The sequence below is a fragment of the Papaver somniferum genome, unplaced genomic scaffold (genome assembly GCF_003573695.1).
Source record: "Papaver somniferum cultivar HN1 unplaced genomic scaffold, ASM357369v1 unplaced-scaffold_10, whole genome shotgun sequence".
Taxonomy (NCBI): Eukaryota; Viridiplantae; Streptophyta; class Magnoliopsida; order Ranunculales; family Papaveraceae; genus Papaver; species Papaver somniferum.
Genome location: NW_020618825.1, coordinates 395758 through 418934, shown reverse-complemented (window position 1 = coordinate 418934; position 23177 = coordinate 395758). Strand labels below are relative to the sequence as shown.

Sequence of the window (23177 nt, the reverse complement as noted above, 5' to 3'; positions counted from 1 at the left end):
ACATTGTATCGGGTAGAACAATGTTTTTGGAGTGTCTCTCGTACTGTTTCTGATGGAGAATCTAGATAGTTTGTGATCTTTTAATTCTTGTCGATGACGTTCAGTCAAAGAGTTATTTTGTTATACACCATTTGAAGTCGATCGGAGCTAGTTGAAGTCCAAGACCGTTGTGAGAAACAGGTTGGTCTATTTATGTTGCGGATACGTTCCTACTTTGGTAAAGACCCGTTGTGACGAATTAGAAAGGTATCGCTTGTACACTTCAAGAGTTTAAAGAATAAAGATACAATACTATAAAATGTGTATGGTGGTGTGGTTACGAGTTAGCACATACTATTTAGGAGAAAACACGGTGCACGAATTTGAGATTAGGATACAATTTTTGACGTGTTTTTCCGACAACCTTTTACTATGCATTGACTATTTGATTTCCTAATGATCAGTGCGAGACTTTCTGTTGGAGAAAGCAATATTATAGCAATGATAATATTTCAGGGTTTGATCATCTTCTATACTTATTTAAATTGATTTCAATAGTGACAGAGCCTGTAGAGATGAAGGTAAATATTTCTATTGAGAAATTTGGTTCAGCAACGATATAGTTTCCGTCAAGTTATTTTCTCTACGTAGTATGAGAAGATAAAAAAAACAACGTCTTGAATTTCTTGGAGCTTGAGGAAGTTACCGAAGGTTTCAGATTATAGCTGGGTGTGATTGGGTCTTTGTGTGAGGACGGATTATCAGATTTCGAACGTTGGTGTACGTTTTTGGAGCAATATTAGAGAAGGGATATGCACAAGACAGAATGTATGACATTATGCATTGTTACGAGGGTAACAGTGAATTCTTAGACGATGGTCACAGTTCTATCCGAGTACGATTGTGTTGTGGTTTGAATGTCATGAAGTCGAAACTACATGCTTGCTTAAGAAATTGATAAAAGACTATTGGTATGTTTCTAAAAAGACCTATAAACTAATACCGCAAGTGCACGGTGTCGAGGTGTAGAACAATGCAAATACGGGTCAATCCACAGGGACAAGGTGTGTGTAGTTGAAGCTTAAGGTTTCACTAAAACTGAGTTGTAACAAAGAGTCTTGGTTGTGTTAAAACACACTTGAGATGATGGCAGTGACTGAACTGAAAAACAGTAGAATGTAAAGCAAGTAAACAGGAACATGCTAGGGCTTTTGAATCCACTTCTTGATCCTAAACTAAGGCAGATCCTAATCAAATCATGTTCTTGCTTCATCTCAGGGAAGATTATGGATGATTTACTTAACTAATATTACTAACTTACCCCTAGCATCAACTGTCTTCTCACAGTACAGCTGATCACAGGCTTGTTTGCTCAACCAGTTATCTAGCAATCCGCATTGGTGGAAGGTTAATCCCCTAAGTTCTCTAGTTCACCCCTAGCATTGAGTGTCTTCTTACAGCACACTCAATCACAGGTGCATTTGATCACTAAGTTTACTAACTTCCCTACTTCAATTAAGCACAGTCCTTCAAATGGACTGAATCCTTAGCTACTCTCACTCTTACACCCCTAGAATCAGCTGTCTTCTTACAGCACAGCTGATCACAGGTGCATTCACTCAACTAGCTAATTATCATTCCTACTTAGTTTCAGCACTACAAGAACAGTGACATGAACATGGACTATCCTAGCTTACAATTCAAGAGTATCATCTAACCCCTAGCATATGAAGTTAGAGCATAATGAAATTAAATGACAATAAAATTGAAATTGTATAAAACATTGAACTGAACTTGAACTGAAATTGAAACTAAAATTAAACTTGGATTGAGAAGTGACAGTAGAGAGCACTGGCTAGTCCAAGCCTCTAATGGGTTGTGCTCTGGATAATCCAGGCTTACTTTCTACATCCCTAACACTTCCCTTTTATAGTATTACAAAATACCCAAATTTTCAGAAACCCTAAATTGGAAACCCTAATTTTTAAATTGGAAATTAAACTCACTGATTCTCTGAATTTGTCTCCCCTGTGCTCGACCCATGCTTCCTTCTCGTCCTCTCCTTCTTTTCCCATACTCTCTGATGCTCATGTCGACTGGTACTCAAACCCTAGATCTCTTATATTTATCTCATAGGATGAATGAGATAGAGGTGAGAGAGATAGAGTTTAGAGTGATGGGTCTTGGTTTCTGGGATGTCGGGTGAAGGTGGAAGTGGTGAAGCTCGAGGTGGAGGCAGAGAGCAGTTCTTCCATGGTCGGGGAAGAAGTTGTAGTGGGAGAAGAAGATGAAATTTGGGGAGAAGAGAGCTCGATGGATAATGAGATTAGGGTTTGTTTGTTTGGGGTGTAGGTGTTCGGTTGCTAGGGTGTGAAGCAGGGATAGAGAACTTTTACGAACAGCGAGTAAAGAGCGTTGGATGATCTCATATAGATTGAATCGAACGGCTACGATGGAGAGGTATGCAGCGACCGTTGGATTATGAGATACAACAAAACTGACGACTTCAGATGGAGTTAGGTACCATGGTGTTTGACAGGAGCTTCGGATTTTGATGCACAATGATGAGGCGGTCGTTGGATGATGAGATGGATCCAATCTGACGGCTCTCATGGAAATGGGTATGGATAATGGAAATGGATTTGGGTAAGGGTTTTGGGCCTTGGGTATGCCAAGCCCATATCTTCTTTAAGAACAATTCTTCCTCTTCAAGCCCGCTTCTAATTGATCCGTCTCTTGCAAACATCATTCTTCGCTGCCTTTCTGCGGGAGTCTTTGCCGTTTCTTTGCTCTTTTCGCTCCGTGAGATAACCAGGCTTTATTTAGTACCTAAAAATGCAAAATTAATTAAGAAAAGTATTTATTCTTGAAAACAACGAAAACACAAAATATGAGATAAAATGGAGCATTAGTGCACAAAAGATGAGTTAAATGCCAATAAAAAGGTGCAAATATATACAATATTTGGCACTCATCAACTATCTTGACAATTATGCATGTAAAAGGGACATTGTTGTCAAAGCCCGTTGAGGTTGCTGAAGTGGTGTAGTAAAACGATTGGTGTGTTAGTTGTTGAAGTCTCTGTGAAGCTGGACACGTGTTTGGTATGTATGCAATGGTCGAAGATATGATGAGCTTTCATGGATGAGTAGAAATCAATTGGTGATATATGGTCGTAGAATCATGATCCAATCGGAGATAGGCTTGTAAAGTAAGATTCATAGAGATGAGCTCAAGATTGGCATGCAAGGGCAATGATCTATAGATTGGTTTTATTTGGTGCGCAGTTAGAGTCATGCTCACTATGATTTGGTACATACAAGATGGTTAGTTTCTTGGAAGCTAACATGAAGGTTGGTTTATTACAAACTAACGCAAAGCATCTCGTTAACTCGCTTTGAAGGACATGCTCGTGGAGAGAGCAAGTGTGTAATCAGTTGCTTGAAGAAGCAATTTCTTAGATGGAGATTGTGGTTCTGCTAAGGTAATGCTTAGGAAGACGCATGGAGGCTACTATGGTAATTTCTTTGGTGATCGAGTAGTTATGGAGGTCATCCTTACGGGTACGGTGTGCAACTTGGAGTTAGTGGCTCAGAATAGCGGAACATTAACTCAGGTGGAGCAAGGCCAGTGAAGACGGAGCTGTGTTCGTAGTATGGAACAAGTTCGTAGGTGGTAAAGGCTCAAAGACGCATAATGACTGTAACTAAGTTCGATGGAAGCATATGAACAAGGATCGTGCATGTATGATCTGATTGAGTTGGCATGCAATACACCTAGACTGATGCCAATCAATGTGGAGTTGTGAACATAAAGGAGTAAGGTGTTTCTCAAGATGTTTCATAACGGATGATCATATGATGATAGTTGTTGAGATAGTCAGATTTTTCACGGTGGTGGAGATTTGTACAATCACCGGTAGGTTGGATTGTTAAGTCTGAGTTGGTGACGTTCAAGTTTGTTTTACTCTCTTCTGGTGTGGGTTCTACGGAACAAGTTTGGGTGAACCACATTTCGGTTTGATTCCTATTGAGGAAATGTAGGAAACCAGTGATGGTGAAATCGATATGCAGAAGATGGAGGGATAACATGTTGATCGTCTCATGCATGAATGCATGATCCGAGGTGGAGAATTGTGGGGTCGGTCGGTTAGAGATTTTGGTTTTGCAAAAAATCCAAACTTGGTCGGTGAATGGAATTTGGGTTAATCCCAAATTTGGTCGGACAAGAGTTTATGATAAACCCTAATTGTTTACTTGATCTTAAGTTCTAGGAACTTAATAACCAAGTTAGGAAACCCTAAACTTGTAGGATAAGTTTGTGACTCCTATATAAATAGGCTTAGTCTATGAGTTTTAGCCATGGAATTCTCAATGTAATTCTCGTAGAGATGTGAGGGATTCATCCCACCTTTTGGGGTGGATGTGAGAAACCATTAATGGTGGAAGGAATACATCATTATGGTGCTTATGGAATGCTTATCGATGTTGGAAGATATGTCGTTATGGAGTATTCATATGGAGATGTTGGTAAGACATCTTGTCGAGGAGAAGATCATCTTGGTGGTGCTGGATTAGATTTTTGGTGTTGAGCTGAAGGCGTCCATGGTAATCTATGTCAGCGCGTGCAGAGAAGGTCATCTCGTTGTGGTAGATAATGTGGTAAACATTATCTCATATGGGTGACGACACTACTTTAGATTTATAGGGCGTTTGTGAGAGTTGTTCGGTCACATTATGGTGAGTCGATTAATTGATTATTCAATTCTTGTGTAATTCTCAATTGGTTCTATAATAAAGAAACAGGTCGTAGACGTTTGGTGGATGTAGACAATATATACACATTGTGTATATTGTTGAACCACGTTAAATCTGTGAGTACTTTATTTCTTGTTGCTTTTATTTATGGCTTGTATCTGTGTGGTTCTCTTTCTCTTCTTCTTATCTTAGATCGTAGTGAGGTTCATGGAGAAATACGAGAGATCAAGTGTTTTTTGTTAGCTATTTTGTTTCCGCATTATTAGCATGTAGATGGCTCTGAACCCAACATTTACAACATAGAAAAGATACTCTCGTGAAAGAATGGCAGCAAAGTGGGAAGTATGTATGTTGTTAATCTCTTTGATATATTAGTCATATCCTTTTGTTTAATATGATGTATATCATTTGATTCAGATCATCCATATGTGACAATGAAGCTCAGCCTCGTTCACATTTGTTTTCCAAAAGATAGAGCTAGTTTGGTCTATTGTATATAACTGTAAAAGTTATGGTGATTTGTATGCATATGCATAATTCCTCTAATATTCCATGATAAAGCTTGTAATCATCAATTGTGTTTTTTTTGTACAGAGAATTTATCCATTCAACTTGGTGCACATAATGCGCAATTTGAATCAGGACTAGATCGAGAGGATATGTTGTAAGAAACATTCTTTATTTTCAAACTAGCATAGATCCCAAGACCAGCACATTTTGGCCTCTTTAAATCCCCAAAACTAGCATGTTTATTATTAAACTTGAGCATGTTATTTTTATATATGTTTTCTATACACATCTTCCTATTTGTCATACTGTTTGCTCAACTAACCGAGCGCGAAATGAATTTCACAACTGCAAAGATTATTAAAGATCATGATCTTTGCAGGGCTTATATTGTTTGCTTAGAAGAACGTACAATGGAAGAGAGCACATCAGCATTCTAGGATCGTTTTCTTCAATCTTTTGTCAACTCAAATGTTAATGATCAAGGAAGAACACAATGTATATCAGAAAGGTTTTGGGGACATACGTTTTTGCTGTTTACGATATAAAAAAATATTGAGGGCCTTCAATATGGATCAAGAAGCTGCAATTCTTGCATATGCTGCATCTGTAGGGCGCGAATTCAAATTCACGGAGGCTTATGAAATTATCAATGGAAATGTTTTGGGTTTATATTAAACTTGCATTAAGGAATTAATAAAGTTTTCTTTTGATTATGATTATGAGAATCTGAATTCCAGTTGGGAAACTAACAAATTTTCCTGTCATCCACTTAACATTTGCGAGAGTTACATAAGCTGCAGTACTAAAAGAAGTACACAGACAAATTATACAGCTCAAATTACAACACCCCCCATGGAAACTGCAAAACGCAGTACATATAAACCATATACGGACACAGACTTCTAACTGAATTAACATCTAAATTTAAAAGAAAAGACATGGACAAGCTAAAAAATAAATAAACAACTTCTGAATTAACATTTAAATTCAAAAGAAAAAGAAAAACAATGAACACTGGAGACTGCGACTTCTGCTGCGTGAGATGCTGAACATACTTCCACAATTCCACCAGCTTCTGGCTTCGATCCAATCAAAAGGCAAATGTGCCTATAGAGTTGCTTGTTGCACCCGAACAAAGGTCACTTAAATTACAGAATTACAATTTTTTTGTAAAGTGTAGGTAGCAAAATGAGTACTGCGAAAACCAAATGTAAGATAAGCTTACAGGAACTGAACAAAGGTCAAAAGAAGGTGTAATTGAATAATAACATATGATTGTTGGATTTTTGGTCTCATGTAAACTTATAAAACGAATGTTAAAAGAAAGGACATAAAATATCTGGGGTTTTTTCTTGGATGATGCTAATCTTTTACCAGTCTTTTCCATAAATCTTTGATTAATTGCGCTCTTGAACCTTGTATCTTCCACGGTAAGAGCAATATGAGCTAAATCACTATATGGGACGCTTGAAGATTCATTGCAGTCAGAAAGTATGGGAGCCCCTGAATTGTCTGTTATGAAACCATTCTTGGCATGCTTAGACCACCTTTTTAGAAAATACTGCAATGTAATCTCCAAAATTCTTCATGAAAGAAGAACTCTCGGAGCATGCACACATGTAAACGTGAAACCAGTGCGACTACATTCTACTGTATTGTTGAACCATACTTTTCGATATTTGTCATTTTTTAACGGACTCACGATCTCAACCTTATGAACTGCAATCTCATCATTCTCATCTTTAATTTTGTCAAAGATAACAACCAAATATTTTTAATAGTTTCTGAAATATAGCGAAAACCTTTCGAGTATACATCTTCGCTGCCTCCCTTTCAAAACGCAAGTGAGAAAAAATACAGGCTTACATTGATAATCAGCTGGTAACTCTTTTTCCCTCCAGTCCATTACCGCTTTCTTATACTGCAATATGAAGTCATTGATGCATAGAGTGCGATTTACAACCAAAATTACATAAAAATCACAAATTTCAATTTCTGAAAAATAGAAAAACTAACTCTTAGGAAACATCAAACCCTGTTCTTAGAAATATAATCTTCCTATTAACTTTAATTTTAGTCACCCATTTTCGTTTCTTTCAACCTTACTTTCTTAATTGAATCAAAATTGATAAGAAATCAGAAAATTATTAATCAATCATAATTGAGAGGGCTAAGCTTTTTTGTTTTTGTTGGGTGATTTCAGAGTGTTCATCCTGATCTTCTTCTCCAATCACTTAGGTTCTAGTCGGATTACTAGAGTTGGATATGTTCTGCAATTTTGCTTGAGAGTATTGTTAAAGTTTTGATATTTTGAGGAAAAGAGAATCACGATAAAAACTAAGAGGAAGAGACAGTTTGTTAGGTAGTTATAAGCAGGTGGTATTTTTTCTTTACCAAACTTTAAAAAAGAAATCACGTTAAGAATAGGACGTGTCAAAAAGAGAGGAGGGGCCGGATACTGAGAGTATGCCGCCCAACCACATCGTAGCGGGAGATTTAAGTTTTCGTTTTCGTTTTTTTTTCTTTTGCTTCATCTTTTTTAAATAGAACACTTCTTCTGGGTATTATTGTTTTCGCGTAGTTTCTGCAAAGAAAATTTGTGTAGAAAGAGCAAACACAAAATTGGTTAAAAAGACCAAAATCAATTATTTTTGGGTGAAAATGAAATCTGGATTTTGATACTGTTTAAATGGACAAAATGATAAAACTAGCCAGGATGTAAACAGTTTCAACCAGTCTATTTTCAAATATTTTTTCTATTTTTAATTTATACAGGATGTATCCAATTTCATCCTCGCTATTTTTAAAGTTTAAGCTAGGATGATTCCAGTTTCATCCTTGCTATTTTTTCTGTGTCCATTTCACCCATACTAATTTTTACTCATCCATTAATATCGTGTTTTAAAAATATTTGGACAAATGACCCGAAGCACAAAACAAGGAACCGATAGCATTACTGTTGTGACTATATTATATACTTGCTTTTAAACCCTTGGATCTAGTTATTACCGTTGATCCGCAAGTTCAGGCTAACTCTAAAGGCAAATATCTTTATTTTTTTACCACAACACGCCAGTACTCGTCGTGATGGTATAATGTTCTCTGATTATTTCTCAGTATTGATCCTTTATTTTCTTCTCATTGAAAACATAATTTGTTTTCTCATGATGGGTAGCTTTCTCATCTAACTCAATTAAACTATATTTTGTTCATTGCATCTTTATCCTTGTTCATTAAAGATGTAATTTGTATACTCTATATCGATCAATCAGATTGATTTTCTATTATCCAATATCATCACGACTTCAAGTCAGTTTTCCTTCGTGTTTTCATCTTTTTCTTCTCACCACCATGTTGTTCATCGGTAAATCTTACATCCAAATCTTAGGGTTTGCTGACCTTTAGGGATTTAATTTATTGGTGGTTATACGAATCTAATATCTTTTTCAACGGGTAATCCCATTCTCAAAAGAAATTTCTACCATCTCTGTTAACGGTAATCAAGTTATCTCTAATGATACTCTCTCGATCTTTATCCCAAAGTATCCATGTTGGATACTATACTTATTAATTAAGTCTTCAATACGGTCAAATATCAAGAGATTGAAATTTTGACATATCAAAATATTTTTCATCTCGGAAATTATCAATCCGAAATTGATTTTCATTTTATAAAAAGAAAATTCTCTTAAACATTCATCGTTTGCAACTCATGAACATTTCAATCTGAAGTTGTTTTTATAATTCTATTCTATCTCGTCTTGGTTACTCATCAACAAACCAAGCCCAATAAAGCCATTTCACTCATCCAGGCTTTTCAATTTCCAGTAGGCCATCAACCCATTTTTTAACCCAACCTACATATTCGGCAGCTGTGAAAATCGTTTTGCTGCTTTCATTTGTTCACATACCAATGTGACTGGCGGCCGTGAGGACCGTACGGAAGATCAGGTGACTTTTGTCAACAACCAAAGTTCATGCAAATATTTCTAAGACACTGTTCAAGTTGAACATTTCAAGAAATTTCCATGTCCAACTTGAGGGGGAGTGTTAGAATATCTCATATACAAGGCAAGAAACCAAAAAGTGCAGTGAGCCGAGGCGACCGTGAAGACCATACGATGATCAAGTGACCGTGCACACTACGTGGACGTCAAGTTAGAAAAAGTCAAAGATTACCTAAATAATTATGTAATTAATATTTTAGATATTATTACCCAATTAAACAAAATATCGAGATTCTATGTTAGGTTTAGTTCACTCTATAAGTAAGAGTTCTGTCGTAAGTGTAAAACCATTTCAGTATTCACTAATGATCAATAGTGAGGTTTCACCTTAAGAAATTTGTGTGGATGTAGGCCATTAGAGTCGAACCATGTTAATTGTTTTGTTTTTTCTATTTATGTTTGATTCGTTTCTCCAATCCGTGATCCGTCTCGATACCCATAATTTATTAATGTATGATAGGATGGTGGTATCCCAACAATGTACGATTTCCTCCAAACCCATTTCCTGGTAAATCTTAAACCTTTGTTATGGGTTTTTTGATTTAAGAGAAGTCTCGTCCAATACGTAGTACTCAACAGTCAACATTACAGCAACGAGACGGTCCCATTTACTCTGTTTCAGCACTATTGCGCAATTGCTTGTTTGACTTAAAAGTCAATTTGACCTCTCACGGTAGTGGGGGTACATTAGCAGATGCACCATTAAAATTAAGCCCAACATACGGTGTTGAATTTTTATTTTTTTAAAATAATAGGGATGTATTTTCTACTGCACCATAAAAAAAAGAAAAAAAAAATGAGGGTGCTTTTTTCAACCCACACAAAGTTGCATTTTCAACCCACACAAAGTGCTTCCACTAAGAAATGAAAGAATTTGTACCCGATTAGGTGAGGGCGAACACAATATTCTCCAAGAATAATTAGCTAATTTAATTATGAATTAGAGTTTTGATATTTGCGGTTTATTGTTTTTTCTCTTCGCGATTTACTTGTAAATGATGTCTGAATTTATATTAGGGTTTTGATTATCTGTTATTTTGATGTTTTTGTTATTTTTGTAATTAAACATGTAACCACTGTTTTGATTTAAATGAATTGAAATACGTTAATTGTCCAAAAAAAAAAAAATTATGAATTTAAGTCAGAGATCAGTGTTATTGAATATCGATGATATAAACAAAACAAAAAAAAAGACTATGGTCATGTGCGAAAGGGGATTTAAATGAGTAGACATCCATTTATTATACCATGATATACATACCACTCATTAGGGTAAGAAAAGTTTGGTGAAGTAGAAAATGATCTCAAAACCTTAGCTCTAAATGGACACATCCAGCGAAGAGACCATTTTTCTTTCCTGCGGATAATAAATGAATTAAGAAATATTGTACATGCATGTACTCACTATTCTAGATGGCCAACAGCAAAATCACACTATCTTCTACATCTACTAATTAGTGTATGCAAGTGATGGTGTAAAAATGGGCCCAACGAGATAGCATTTGCATGTGCATTAACTCTCCACCATTGCTCTCTTCTTTTTCCTCCAACTCAAGCGCATGCAACACGATTATGGACGGACCCCCTCCGAACTCTATAAATACCAGCTCCCCATCTCCTAGCATCCTCACCGATTTATCATACACATTCTCTTCTGTCTAATATTAGCTTAAGAAATGGCTTTTCATAAGAGAATAACGACCGTTGTTTTCATTCTGTTAGTAGCGTTGAGCATCTGTTCTGCTGCTAGAAATCTCCTTACTATTCCTCCCGAGGAAGAAGCTGGCTTAGCTTTTCATTCTCGTCCAGCTGGAGTTGGATTAGTAGGAGAACATGGAGCAGGATATGGTGCTGGTGGTGGAGAAGGTGGAGGTGCAGGTTATGGAGCTGCTGGTGGTGGAGGTAGTGGTGGAGGAGGCGGTTCAGGATATGGTGCTGGTGGAGAACATGGTGCCGGGTATGGTGCCGGAAGTGGTAGTGGTGGGGGTGCTGGATATGGTGCTGGAGGTGAACATGGCGGTGGTGTGGGTGGCGGCGGTGGTAGTGGAGGTGGTGGTGGTTATGGTGCTGGTGGAGCTCATGGTGGTGGTTATGGAAGTGGAGGAGGAGCCGCTGGTGGTTCCGGTTATGGTGCTGGAGGTGAGCATGGTGCCGGTGGTGGTGGCGGTAGCGGAAGTGGTGGTGGATATGGTGCTGGAGGAGATCTCGGTGCAGGATACGGTAGTGGAGGTGGAGCCGGTGGAGGTGCAGGCGGTGGTAGCTCTGGAGGAGCGCATGGTGGTGGATACGGAGGAGGTGGTGGTTCTGGGTATGCCTCGGGAGGTGAACATGGAGGTGCCTATGGTAGTGGTGGTGGAAGTGGTGAAGGGAGTGGCCATGGTGGTGGTGGCTACTAAATTATACTACTATTATGACAAAAATATCATCCCTGTTATTAAATTAATTGGCGAAACAAAGAAAGGACTGTTAATCATATTACCAGTTAATTAATTATGAATGGTTTCTAATACTATCAATTTATATAAAATAAATTTGAGCTAAAAGAGCACATTAAAGTATTTTAACCTCTAGCTGAGTATCAATTATGCCTTGAGAAACGATTGTTCTCTATCTTTATAAGGTAGTCATCCCTGACTTGAAATGATACCACAACCTTCGCACTTATAGGACAGTTTCGCACTTGATCTCTGAATATTGTGCTTATGATGAAATTTAACTTTTCAAAGCTATGAACATTCATAGGAGGATATTAGAGGTAAACCAGAGCTATGAAATTTAACTTTATATTAGAGGTAAGTGACATGGAAAAATTAACATTATATATCATCCCAGCTGATCATATCAAAAAATATAAATGAGTAACATTATCATTTTGTTTCAAATTTTATCTCACACCAAGAGTACTGAAAAGAAAAAAGGTTAATGTTATTGTTAACCCAAGAGCAATTGATGGCCGAATTGAAGAATATGGGGGATTGTTCGGTTGTGATTTTAGCCTTCAAGGAAAACAAGGAATTGTGTTGTTTGGAATTGCATGGAAAATTCAACCAAAGCTAAACTACGTATTGCCTATTGATCATATTTTGTTGTTGCATGAGATTCTGCGCGGATAAATATTTAATACCCATTTATCTTTCCAATTCATATATCCCCGAACACTGCGACCACATGTAATGTTTCAGACCACATATAAATATTTGATTCACATATTCGTCGTGTCAAATTGATATTTGTTTTCGACGTAGTTTTTTGCGTGTATTGTTCTTTATTTTGATTTTATGCCTCAGGTCAGATGAATTATTCAAATCAACAGAAATGATTTAAAAGAGCTAAAAGAAGTGATATATTATAAGTTTGGAAAGACCCAAGATTAAGTGGAGAAAGGAAGAAAACCAGTTCACTAGGTCCACCTGCATCAGGCATACTAGGAGTCGCTACCTCCGTCCTGTAGGGAACCAAAATACGATTCCAGAGAGTCAAAAATCACTGAAATCTGACATAAAACAAACAAATTACGATTAAAATATGGGATATTTTGATTTTGGGTCACATAAAAGTGACCAGAATTGCGTTTGGGTCACACAGAAAATTTAATTAGAGTTTGGGTCACATGGTCACTGTTGACCGCCTTGACATTTAACAGAGTTACTAAACACTTAAATGACCAAATAAATATTAGATTTCAATTTATTTACTAACATGGCCATTCTACCTTCTCTTTGACAGGTGTACGGTGGAAAAGGAGAAGAGCTGGGTGTTCGAGGAGATTGACAATTGATTTGGTTTGCAATCCTTGGAAGAAGAAGAGCTGTTATGAATTCAGAAATGTAAAAGGTGAAGATTGATTCCTCTGTTCAACATGGATCTGGTGCTTTTATGTTCATCTGTATCGGACGAGTCTTCGTCGGAGGAAGGAAGACAGAGGTGGAGATGGTGAGGTGGGATAACACGTGTTAACGGCAGCTAACAGTGTTAAATATATTGAAATTAATTTTGAAAAATAAATAATTAGATAATTGTCAAAACGATCAGCCGTGGTCATGTGACCCGAACTCTAATTAAACTTTCCGTATGACCCAAACACAACTCTAGTCACTTTTATATGATCCAAAATCAAAATACCCCTTAAAACATTGATTGTTGGGCCTTTCAGCGGCCTGGACGAGAAGGAGAGCGGAGTTAAGTTTTGGGCTCGTCTTGGACAAATTTTTCTTGCCATACTTTTGAATGTTTGGCAAGCTTTTGACACTAGAATTGAGGCACATATACCTCCACACTTGGGTAGTATTTAAGAGGTACTTTCGGTTAGAATTAGACAGCTTTTTACATTACAAGGACACCGGATGTGAAACCAACATAAGAGAGAAGAGGTTTTCCCCTCAAAGATGAAAAGCGTGTTATCTCTTCTTCTTTTTTCTTCCATGAGTAGCTAAATATAATCGTTAAAGATGGACTCTATGTTCTATACATTATCTAAATTGATATTTGAGTTTATTTTTAAGTTATTTCTATTGATTAAGAATAAATGAGCATGCAGTTGGAACTTAGAATTTACATTGAACTTGGTTCAGAGAATTAAGGGATCGGCATTCAACTCCAATGGAGTGAGCCCGACTCCCTGAACCAAACAGATGAAATCAACTCTTGGCAATTGAGGATTGTGATCCCTTCAGTTCTCTTCAAACAACAGGTTTTTATTGAACTGTCCCAACAGTATGATAATATTGGATGCTCAAAAGAGCTTCATAATGCTTAGGCATCATCGTTGCGGAATTACGAAACTAAGGATGCATCACCATAGTGCAAAACGAAGGAAAGTCCAGTGACACACATTCTAGCGCATCATTTGCAAAAGATACTTTTGGCTTATGTGGACTAGGCTATGCTTGTCCTTTGTCCTTGCAACACGAGTTCGCTTTAGTCGCTTCTCCCGACGATTGATGAGCTACAGTCTGTGCTTGATACCTTCTCCGTAAGGTACATAGGCATCCACGTGAGTTGTAGCATTAATGATTCAGCACTTTGTCGCTCGTATCATATAATTGAGAGGCGATTGCTATAATTTGGTAACTCATATCATCTGGCTCCCAATTTTGATGCAAGAGATGATTATAAGCTTTACGACCCGGTCACTAGCATCATAGTGGTGCATCGGGGGTCATGGCCTGCGAAGGCGTGATTTTATAGGTTCTCACATATCGAAATCTTTAAAGTTTGACGGTCCTGATTGTTATGCTTGGACTTATGGTTGGGCTTAACCTCCTCTATGAGGACGCACTTGTCCGCAACAAGATCAATTTTTAGTTGGAGGTACAATTCAATGTTTTTTAGATTTGACATAAGAACACGGGGATCTTCTATAGGCTCTGCAATCAAAACAGGAATAATTGCACCCCCAATCCCTATCCGCACGTTTATGCTCAATAATTATGTTATACAGAATAAGACAATATTTGTTTATTAGGCTCAAATAAGATTGTTGTCAGTACTTCCATGGTGATCCGACAATTCTAAATTTCCCTTTAAGAACTCTGAAAGCACGCCTAACATTCTTTCTTCAGTCATTTGATACTTGTTGAACCTTCCCAAGCCTAGAACTTCTAATATTTTAGTGAAAGATTATACAATTGTAGTCAATTGTGGATAGATACATCGGGTAAGAAATAACCTATGTTGTATTAGCAATTGTTGATGACATAAGTGGGTGGAAGTGCTACACCACTGAGAATGTTAACAAAAAGGAGTGAATGATCAACACATTCAAATTGTTATTTGACTCGGGACCGCCTCTTAAACAATAGAACTGTAGTTTTCATTAACTTGACACGTTCATTTCCAAGATATCAGATAATTCTTCGATGACTACTGCATACAATCAATATTACCTATAATTCCTGGAAATCCTCATTCATCATTTTCATCTTGAAACCTCTGAACATCTTCAGGAGTAGATTGGCGCCAGTATCTTTCTCCAAAAGTTTTGCAAGCTATGTTGCAAACTCTTTTTGGATAATATCATGTTTTTATGGCACTCATACGAGTGCAGTCATTGATACTATCAGCAGATGCATGTGTTTTTCATAAACATTTCATCAGCAACTATTTTCATACGTGGAGAATGCCCCATTACACCAGTTGCATCCGGGCGTTGATGCCATTCTCCATCTACTTCAAATAACTTTTTTATTTCTGAAATAAATCTTCCTTCATACCTAAAGATTGTTTGAATTTTCTTGAAGTATAACCAATTCCAGGTGTAAAATAATAATTCATCATTTTTCCATCATGCCACACCCAATCTAAACTAAGTATACTTTGTGTGTCCACTTCCTTAGGCAGCGTTGACGAATAATAAGCTACGTTCATCCAAACACAATTTTTCAAACAATAACACGATTTTTATCTTCTTTATCCCTTGAAGTATCAAGTTCTATTTTGTATGTAAGTATACATTGGCACGTATAAGACTCATATTGCACATTTTCCAACAACTTTGAACACCAACATAATAGTTTCATTCAACATTGATCACACGTACATCACAAAACATATAATAAACATGGATTTTTAACTTCATCTACACTCTAATGCTTTTATTGAGCTATATACAATGTAACTAATCAAATTAATATTATAAATTTCATGTTTATCAAAATAATTTTGTACAAATCCTATAAGTATAATGACTTACCTTTGGTGATTTTGTAGATGAAATTTGAAATTGAAGGATGCAATAGAATCACCTATAGTTGTGGAATAACCTCTTTTAATTTGAAGCAACAACTCAAGCTAACATAAACACAAAAATAAAGCCTTATTCTCAAAAACGTTGGGTAGGCTAGAAATAAACTCAATATACACCAACATGTCACTTAGCGCTTGTCACACTCTAAGATAGTTCGAATGAGGCTTAGAGAGTTGTTAACGCATTGCTCGGTCGAAATCACAAGTATTGCTATCTAAAGCTTGTTGTCAAATTTAGCTGTCAAAACTATATCTTGATTTCTAGTCTACAATTAGTTAAGTCTCAGATTAGGATATAGAATTTAATTGAGAAACAAACATCACGGAGGTTATCATTGCGTTCTACCGTTTGAAGTCGAAGATCAACCGAAGATTGATAACTTCTTCGACAAAAGGTAAGTGAAGACGGAACCACCTATTTCATATGTTATATTCATCTTTCTATCTATGAGACGATGTCGCATAACTATTTATACTATTATGCATAGACAAAAATTTCGAGTTGATCACTAATTTCCAAATTAAAAGATTCTCGAAATATAATGACTAAGCTTACTAAATATTTTTTCATACTTGATGAATTTCTATTAAGGACAATTTTGTTGTTCGGAATCAAAATCATGATTCAAGTTTTATCATTCGAAAATAGCATAGAACAATGATATGTGTCATTGATGTTATTCGGGAACGTTTCAAATTGATTTAGAGATGAATATATAACTATTATATTCGGATATAAGATAGTGTTATCAGTCTTACAAACTGAGAAAACTGCTAGAAGTCTGAAGATGTATTACATGCACTCGTATACGTAACAAAGTAGCTATTTGTCGATGAACGGATTTTCGATACTCGTATTCTTATACATACTTTGAATAAAATCTGTCAACTCGTGAACCAGATCGATACGCATACCCGTATGAAAACCGTAAAGGAACTATGGTTTTCGGGACGGGCTTGTTACACGTACCAGAATAGTTCAGTTGACTCCGGAACTATTTAAAGTTTTAAGGTATGCAAACCGGTACACGTACCTGAATTGTTCTGTAAACTCCGGAACTCGGTAAGTGGTTATGGTATGCAAACTGGTACACGTACCCAAATTTTTTTGTGCTAACTCCGGAACTCGGGATTGTTTGTAGTATGCAAACCGGTACACGTACTGTGACTAAACTGATTCACAAACGTCCTTAGTATTTGTACTTTATACACCTACTTTCCATGTCGATTAAATTCTTATGCACAGTATGCATACTGTGTTATATCTAATCAAAGGTTAATTGTCCTAAACTCCATTTTAATCATTGAAACATTCTCGGAAGATGAGAATAGTTGTCTGACACAAACTATTATCTTCAAAGCAATTTTCAAGTGATCAAATAAACAATACGAAAAATTCCGAGTCTACATAAAATGACCGTCTCACACAAATCATGTTAGATGTTACCAGGCGATTTTTCACATGATCATCTTTTGACTTTCGTCAAGAATAAAAGATGAACTTGGTTTAAGCGAAAGCTTATTAACACATATTTTGAGAAACATGTAAGCGAGTTAAACTCAGCTCGAAATATCAATGTGTATAAAGTAAAGTCTATATAGCTATATGACTTTTTGTCTCAATAGGAGATAGAATATAAATAGACTTCTCAGTGATAGATGAGTTCAAGTCTCCACATACCTTTTCTTGATGAAGTTCCACAAGCTCCCCTTAGTAGTTCTTCGTCTTCAATCGATGAACGTCGTGAAGTCTAAAGCTCAACTACACATTCTATCATAATCCAAGACATAACTATAAGTATACTTGATAGACACATTTTTGTGTCCAATTTGTTCTCAATACTATATATTGTTGGCACTCGATTTTGTACTAATTTTGTTATTTTATGTATTTGTAGGTATTTTTTGGAAATAAATATTTTTGGAAAATTCGGCTCGAAAAGTTGATTTTGTCACCCGGAGGACAAGTGTTATTCGGACTCTCGCTTTTGGATAAGGGGTAACCTAATTACAAAGGGGCAGCCCCAGGTCACCCCAAGGCAGCTGCTATTCGCACCCCAGTTCTGGTTAGGGGGGAGGACATCTTCTTCCCAAATTCAAAAACCAAAAATTGGCGGGAAAAAAATATATCAACTGGCAGATGTTTGCTGGAATTTTTGAACGTGTTCTAGGGCGATTCAACGGCTGATTTTTGGTAGGAAGTTGTGTTATGACCTATCAAACACGTTTTGGGCTTTTGATTCGATCAAATTTGGCCATAATTAGCTGGACAATTCGCGGAAGCAAAACAGGGAAACACGGGTTGGACACGGGATTGGAGAAGATTTGAGCGTGTTCTTCTCATGCATGAGGGCTCTAGAAACGTTGTGGGTCGCGTTTAAACACTTCTAGAGTGACCAGGATGGAAATCTATGCGTACCAGATCAAGAATGGAAAGAAAATATTTCAAGAATATTTTTCTTTACTGCCGAGTTAAAGAGAATTATATGGAGTAATTGAGGGAGATTCAACGAGCTGTAGGTGTATAAATATGTTCCCTGGGAGTACTAGAGAGGTTGTCGAGAGTTTGGGGAGGTTTGGAGGCGAGCAGAGAGGCGCAAGAGGAGTTGCAGAGAAGTTACCTGCTGCTGCTGCTGCCATTAACACGCCTGAAGAACACGAAGAACGGACTCGCAGCAGCAGTCGTTCTTCAACAGTGAAATCGACTATCGTCTGTGGGTCGTAGTTCTTCAACAACAACAGCACCTCATCTCTGTCGTTGATTCTGGACGCCTTCTGTGGGTCGCAGAGTTCTGTTTTACATCAATTTCTTGTATTTCTCTTCATTGTAAAAAACTTTTGAGCATCAATGAAATATTTTGAGAGCATTTTTACTATGATGAGTTAAACCCCAACACTGGGGCGACGGAGGAGGCCGAGCTTCATAAATGGGTAATTTTATTAATTCTTTTTAAGACTTTTGCATTAAAAATTAAGTGAAATATGATTTGATTAAATTGGGTGTTATTTGATTAGATGGGTCATGCTTAGCTTAGGTGATTTGATGTTCCATGCTTAACATTTACAACCAATGTTTTGAGAATCGACTTTGGAAAAATAAGAGTCCATATATGTTTTGAGCTATTATTGTTGAGAATAAATCATTAAGCCTTATGTTATGAAGATTGGCCGAATCATTAGTCCCAGTACCTCTCTACCAATTTGTCAATATTTGTATATATATTTATTTTCTAAAAAATTATCCTTCACAAGTCCGAGAGTTTGAACCTCATTACTACAACCACGGAAAATCTTTAATCAATACTAGAAATCAAGACTTATAGTTTTGACAACTAAACTTGACAAACAAGCTTGAGATAGCAACGCTTGCGAGTTCGACCGTGCAATGCTCTAATAAGCTTACATATCTTTTTCTTGACCGTACGCATACCTTAATTATCTTTGGGTCATGAACCGACATCTCAGAGAATACCTCTTTATAAACTCTTTTATATACCCTAACTTTTGATTGAGAAACCATCATCCAAGGATTCCGCAACCAAGCATATCTTATATGTCACGAATCTTCGAAATCATGGAGAAAGATCTTAATTGCGATGGTATTGAATCAAGAGGAAAGAAGAGAACCCTGGTCGATAACGAAGCTGTTGAATCATCTTAAGATATTTCTTATGTGAATTACTATTCTCATATGATCATCAAGATATTGAGCATGAAGAGACGATTTCTGCTAATGTTTTTTATGAGTTTCTTAAACAACTTGTGGAAGAAAAACTAGAACTTTTTGAAACACTCAAAGGTATATACATGTTACGGACTGAGTTGGAAAAAAAACTAGCTGACCTTATTCTCATGAAATATGATGTTCGTGATATTCTCAATGAGGACATATTCTCTGAAGAACTCGTGGATACAGTTGATGACAAATTGAAAGTTCTCAATACCGATGAAGAATCTAGAAAAATATAGTTTAATTTGCTTTTCTTTTATTATTTTCTAGGAAATCTCCCATGAGAATTTATTCTTACTTTTGAGAAGGATAACTAGGGTTTGGTATAGCATAAATTGTGATTACACAAGCTATTCAAACCATTTTCATCTTGCATGTTTTTATATTTATTTATTTAAATTATAGAGTTTTTAGAAGATGAACTTGCAGTATGTAATCTTTATTAGTTTAATTATTGCAAAAATCTTATGAAATATATGTACCTTAACAGTTTTCGTAGATTGAGCTGATATTTCATATATGCTCAGAAGTTAAATCTATTATGTTTTTTATAAACTAAAAATAAAACAAACTCTTTGAGAATTTTATCGCAATAGTGGTCTACTTTTGATCACACTCTTGTGTTATTACTGCAAAACAAACACTCCATAACATCTTCTTATGTTGAGTTATAAACCTAAATAGAGATTTTGGATGCAAATCCATGTGATTTGTTAATGTCCAAAAAAATCATTTTTCTTTTTCATAAAGAAAGGTCACCCATGTTTTTCTCTTGGGAATGACATCAAATGGGGGAGATTTCTTTAATGAAATGGTGCTTAATTGTTATATCTTTATGGGGAGTGCCGAGTGTGGATGTGGAACTTGAAGGGGCGCTTGTATTTTTAAATATCCTAGATGAGTGCTATGTATTGTCATATTATATGAAATCATCTAAATAAAGTTGATATGTAAACACCTTAGAATCCTGAAATACCTTTTGGTTGTATTCATTACAATCCCACGATTTTTGTACTTTTCCAATTTTATTGACAATAAAGGGGAGAATTATTAGCAGTTTCGCACTACGTACATACATATGGTTTACCGATCATTATGTAAGGGGGAGTGAATCAATAATCTATAGGTTTCACCTACAATGCAAAAGATCAAACCTATATTTGATTTAAGCATCGTCTAGAATCTGTTTAACATCTGTTTATGATAATCTAATTATCTTCTCTCTTTCAGTTATGCATAATTAGTGTCTGATTTCCTTTTAGTCCCTCAAGTTCTTTTTTATCTTGTTCTTCTCTCTCTTTTTTCTCACATTTTTCTTTATGGGTTGCTAACTCTCCTTGTTCCTCCATAATGTGTTCACAGTTTGTTTATTCTCATATGGCTTTTGCCTGTGTTTTTGTTATGATTGTTGCTTTTGCTGAGTATATATTTAAGCTTTTGCTAACAGGTCTAGATTGTGCTGGTATCAATGCCATCAAAGGTTTCAACGAGGTCAACGTATTTGTCAGAGGTGAGATAACTCAGCGATTCCATCCAAGGAGTCAAAGATGCATTTTATCCCGCTTTCTCGGCAATTCAAAAAAATTCAAATTAAAGAATTTCAGTTTTATTTGGAAAGTCTTTCTGACAAAGTTGTTAGCCAGATGTAGAATTTCTAGTTACCAAAATTATCCCAAAATATTTTGCTACCGTAATTCAGGCCAAAAATAAACTTTCATTCACATCTTTTTGATTCTCAAAACCCTAATACCTCCATACTAATCTATAAGAAAACAGCAGTTAACGATCCTATCTCACTACCAATAACCTTTCACAAGATGGAAAATGAATGTTCAAGCAATGTTGGTGATCTGGTTAACAAGTTCAAACAAGCCACTTTGGATCTTCGAGACACTAATGAAGTGATTGTGTGTATTCAAGACAAGAACACATCAGAATAAGAGAACTCAAACTGGGAGGCCAGTGCAATAGGGAAAATCATTATAGAAGGAAAAGTGAATTATGCTACTGTTGAGAAGTGGCTACCGTTTACTTGGCCATTCATGACTTCAGAACATGTGAAGATTGTGGAGGTGGAACCCAATACCATGATTTTCAAGTTGAAAAACTGGGATTTCCTAAATAAGGTAATAACTGAAATACCATGGAGTATCAACAGGCATCTCCTAGTCATTCATGATTATATCCCTGAACTGGTATACACGGAGAAGCACTGGGGATTTCAGATGTTTTGGATTCAACTGAAATATTTGCTTCCTGAAAACATGAATGTAGATTTTGTCACCAAGATAGGATAAATTATGGGAGAGGTGACTAAAATTGAGCCTGAAGATGCAATGCCAATTGGAAGCACACCAGTCAAAGTCTGCGTGAATGTTGATCTTACTATACCACTAAGAAGAGGAGTCAAGTGCATCACCAATGCTGGAATCACTAAATGGCAGCAGTTTTTCTTTGAGAGGCAACCAAAAAGAATTTGCACGGATTGCTATGTCATTAAACATTGCAAAGTAGCATGCAAATCTGCAACAACTTTCTTAAAGGCAGCTCATGAAAAGCCTTACTTTTTTTGGCAAAGCTAACTCTGTCAGGAAGTGCATCACTGCTAATCCTAATAACTTGGCTCCTATTCGCCAAAAAAATCCTAATAAGTTTGTGAAATCCACTACTTTTGTCCCACCTAAAGATGGCATTGCGATTAATATGCATTTTCTTCTCAAGAAGAGTGATCAAGAACATGAAGAAGATAGTAGACTAGGAAAAAGGATCATGACTGAGAATCTTAATGATGCTGAAAGCTCCTTTGACAACAATGCGCAAGATACCAGCATTTCCAGCCAGACTACTCACAGAGTCATAACTGGAGATAATCAAACTGCACTTACAGAAAATGAGGTTCAGGTATACACCCCATCACCTTTCTCTATACTCTTATTTGTTCTTACTCGATTTCCAGTCTTGATTTTTTCCTTCTCTAATATTTTTGTCAGGTTGTTATTTACCACTTTAAGATTAAGTAGTTATTGCATCAGTCTAATTTTTATCTTGGCACCAAAACTTCTATGGTTTAGCTTCTTTATTAAAACCTGTCTAGATACTTACATCTTCTATTTTCCACTACTGCATTATATCTTCTGACCCTTATATAGGGTTCCAAGACAATACATAGCTTCTTTAAGATATAATCAAAGGAGTAGACTTCTAGTTCACATTCCTTTACTTCTCTACATATTGCACATAATGAAAGTTTTATCTTGGAATGTTCAAGGTTTTAATTCCTTGGCCACAAGGGATCATCTTAGAGATTTAATCAGGTCTCAAAGTCCTGATATTATATTTCTTTGTGAAACTAAACTCCATGAGGATAAAATGAAAAATCTGGTAGCTCCATTTATGTTTCCCAATGTTAGGTATCTTCAACCAATTGGTCTTTCAGGTGGTCTAGTTCTT

The 23177-nt window shown here is 36.3% G+C and overlaps 1 protein-coding gene across 1 annotated transcript; it reads left to right on the top strand.

The window, feature by feature from the left end:
- The first annotated feature begins 10881 nt into the window (after positions 1 to 10881).
- LOC113326724 (glycine-rich cell wall structural protein 1.8-like) lies at positions 10882 to 11811 on the top strand. The gene has a single exon (XM_026574389.1). It carries the CDS (start codon positions 10930 to 10932, stop codon positions 11647 to 11649), a length of 720 nt encoding a protein of 239 aa, XP_026430174.1. The 5' UTR covers positions 10882 to 10929; the 3' UTR covers positions 11650 to 11811.
- The last annotated feature ends 11366 nt before the right edge of the window (positions 11812 to 23177 follow it).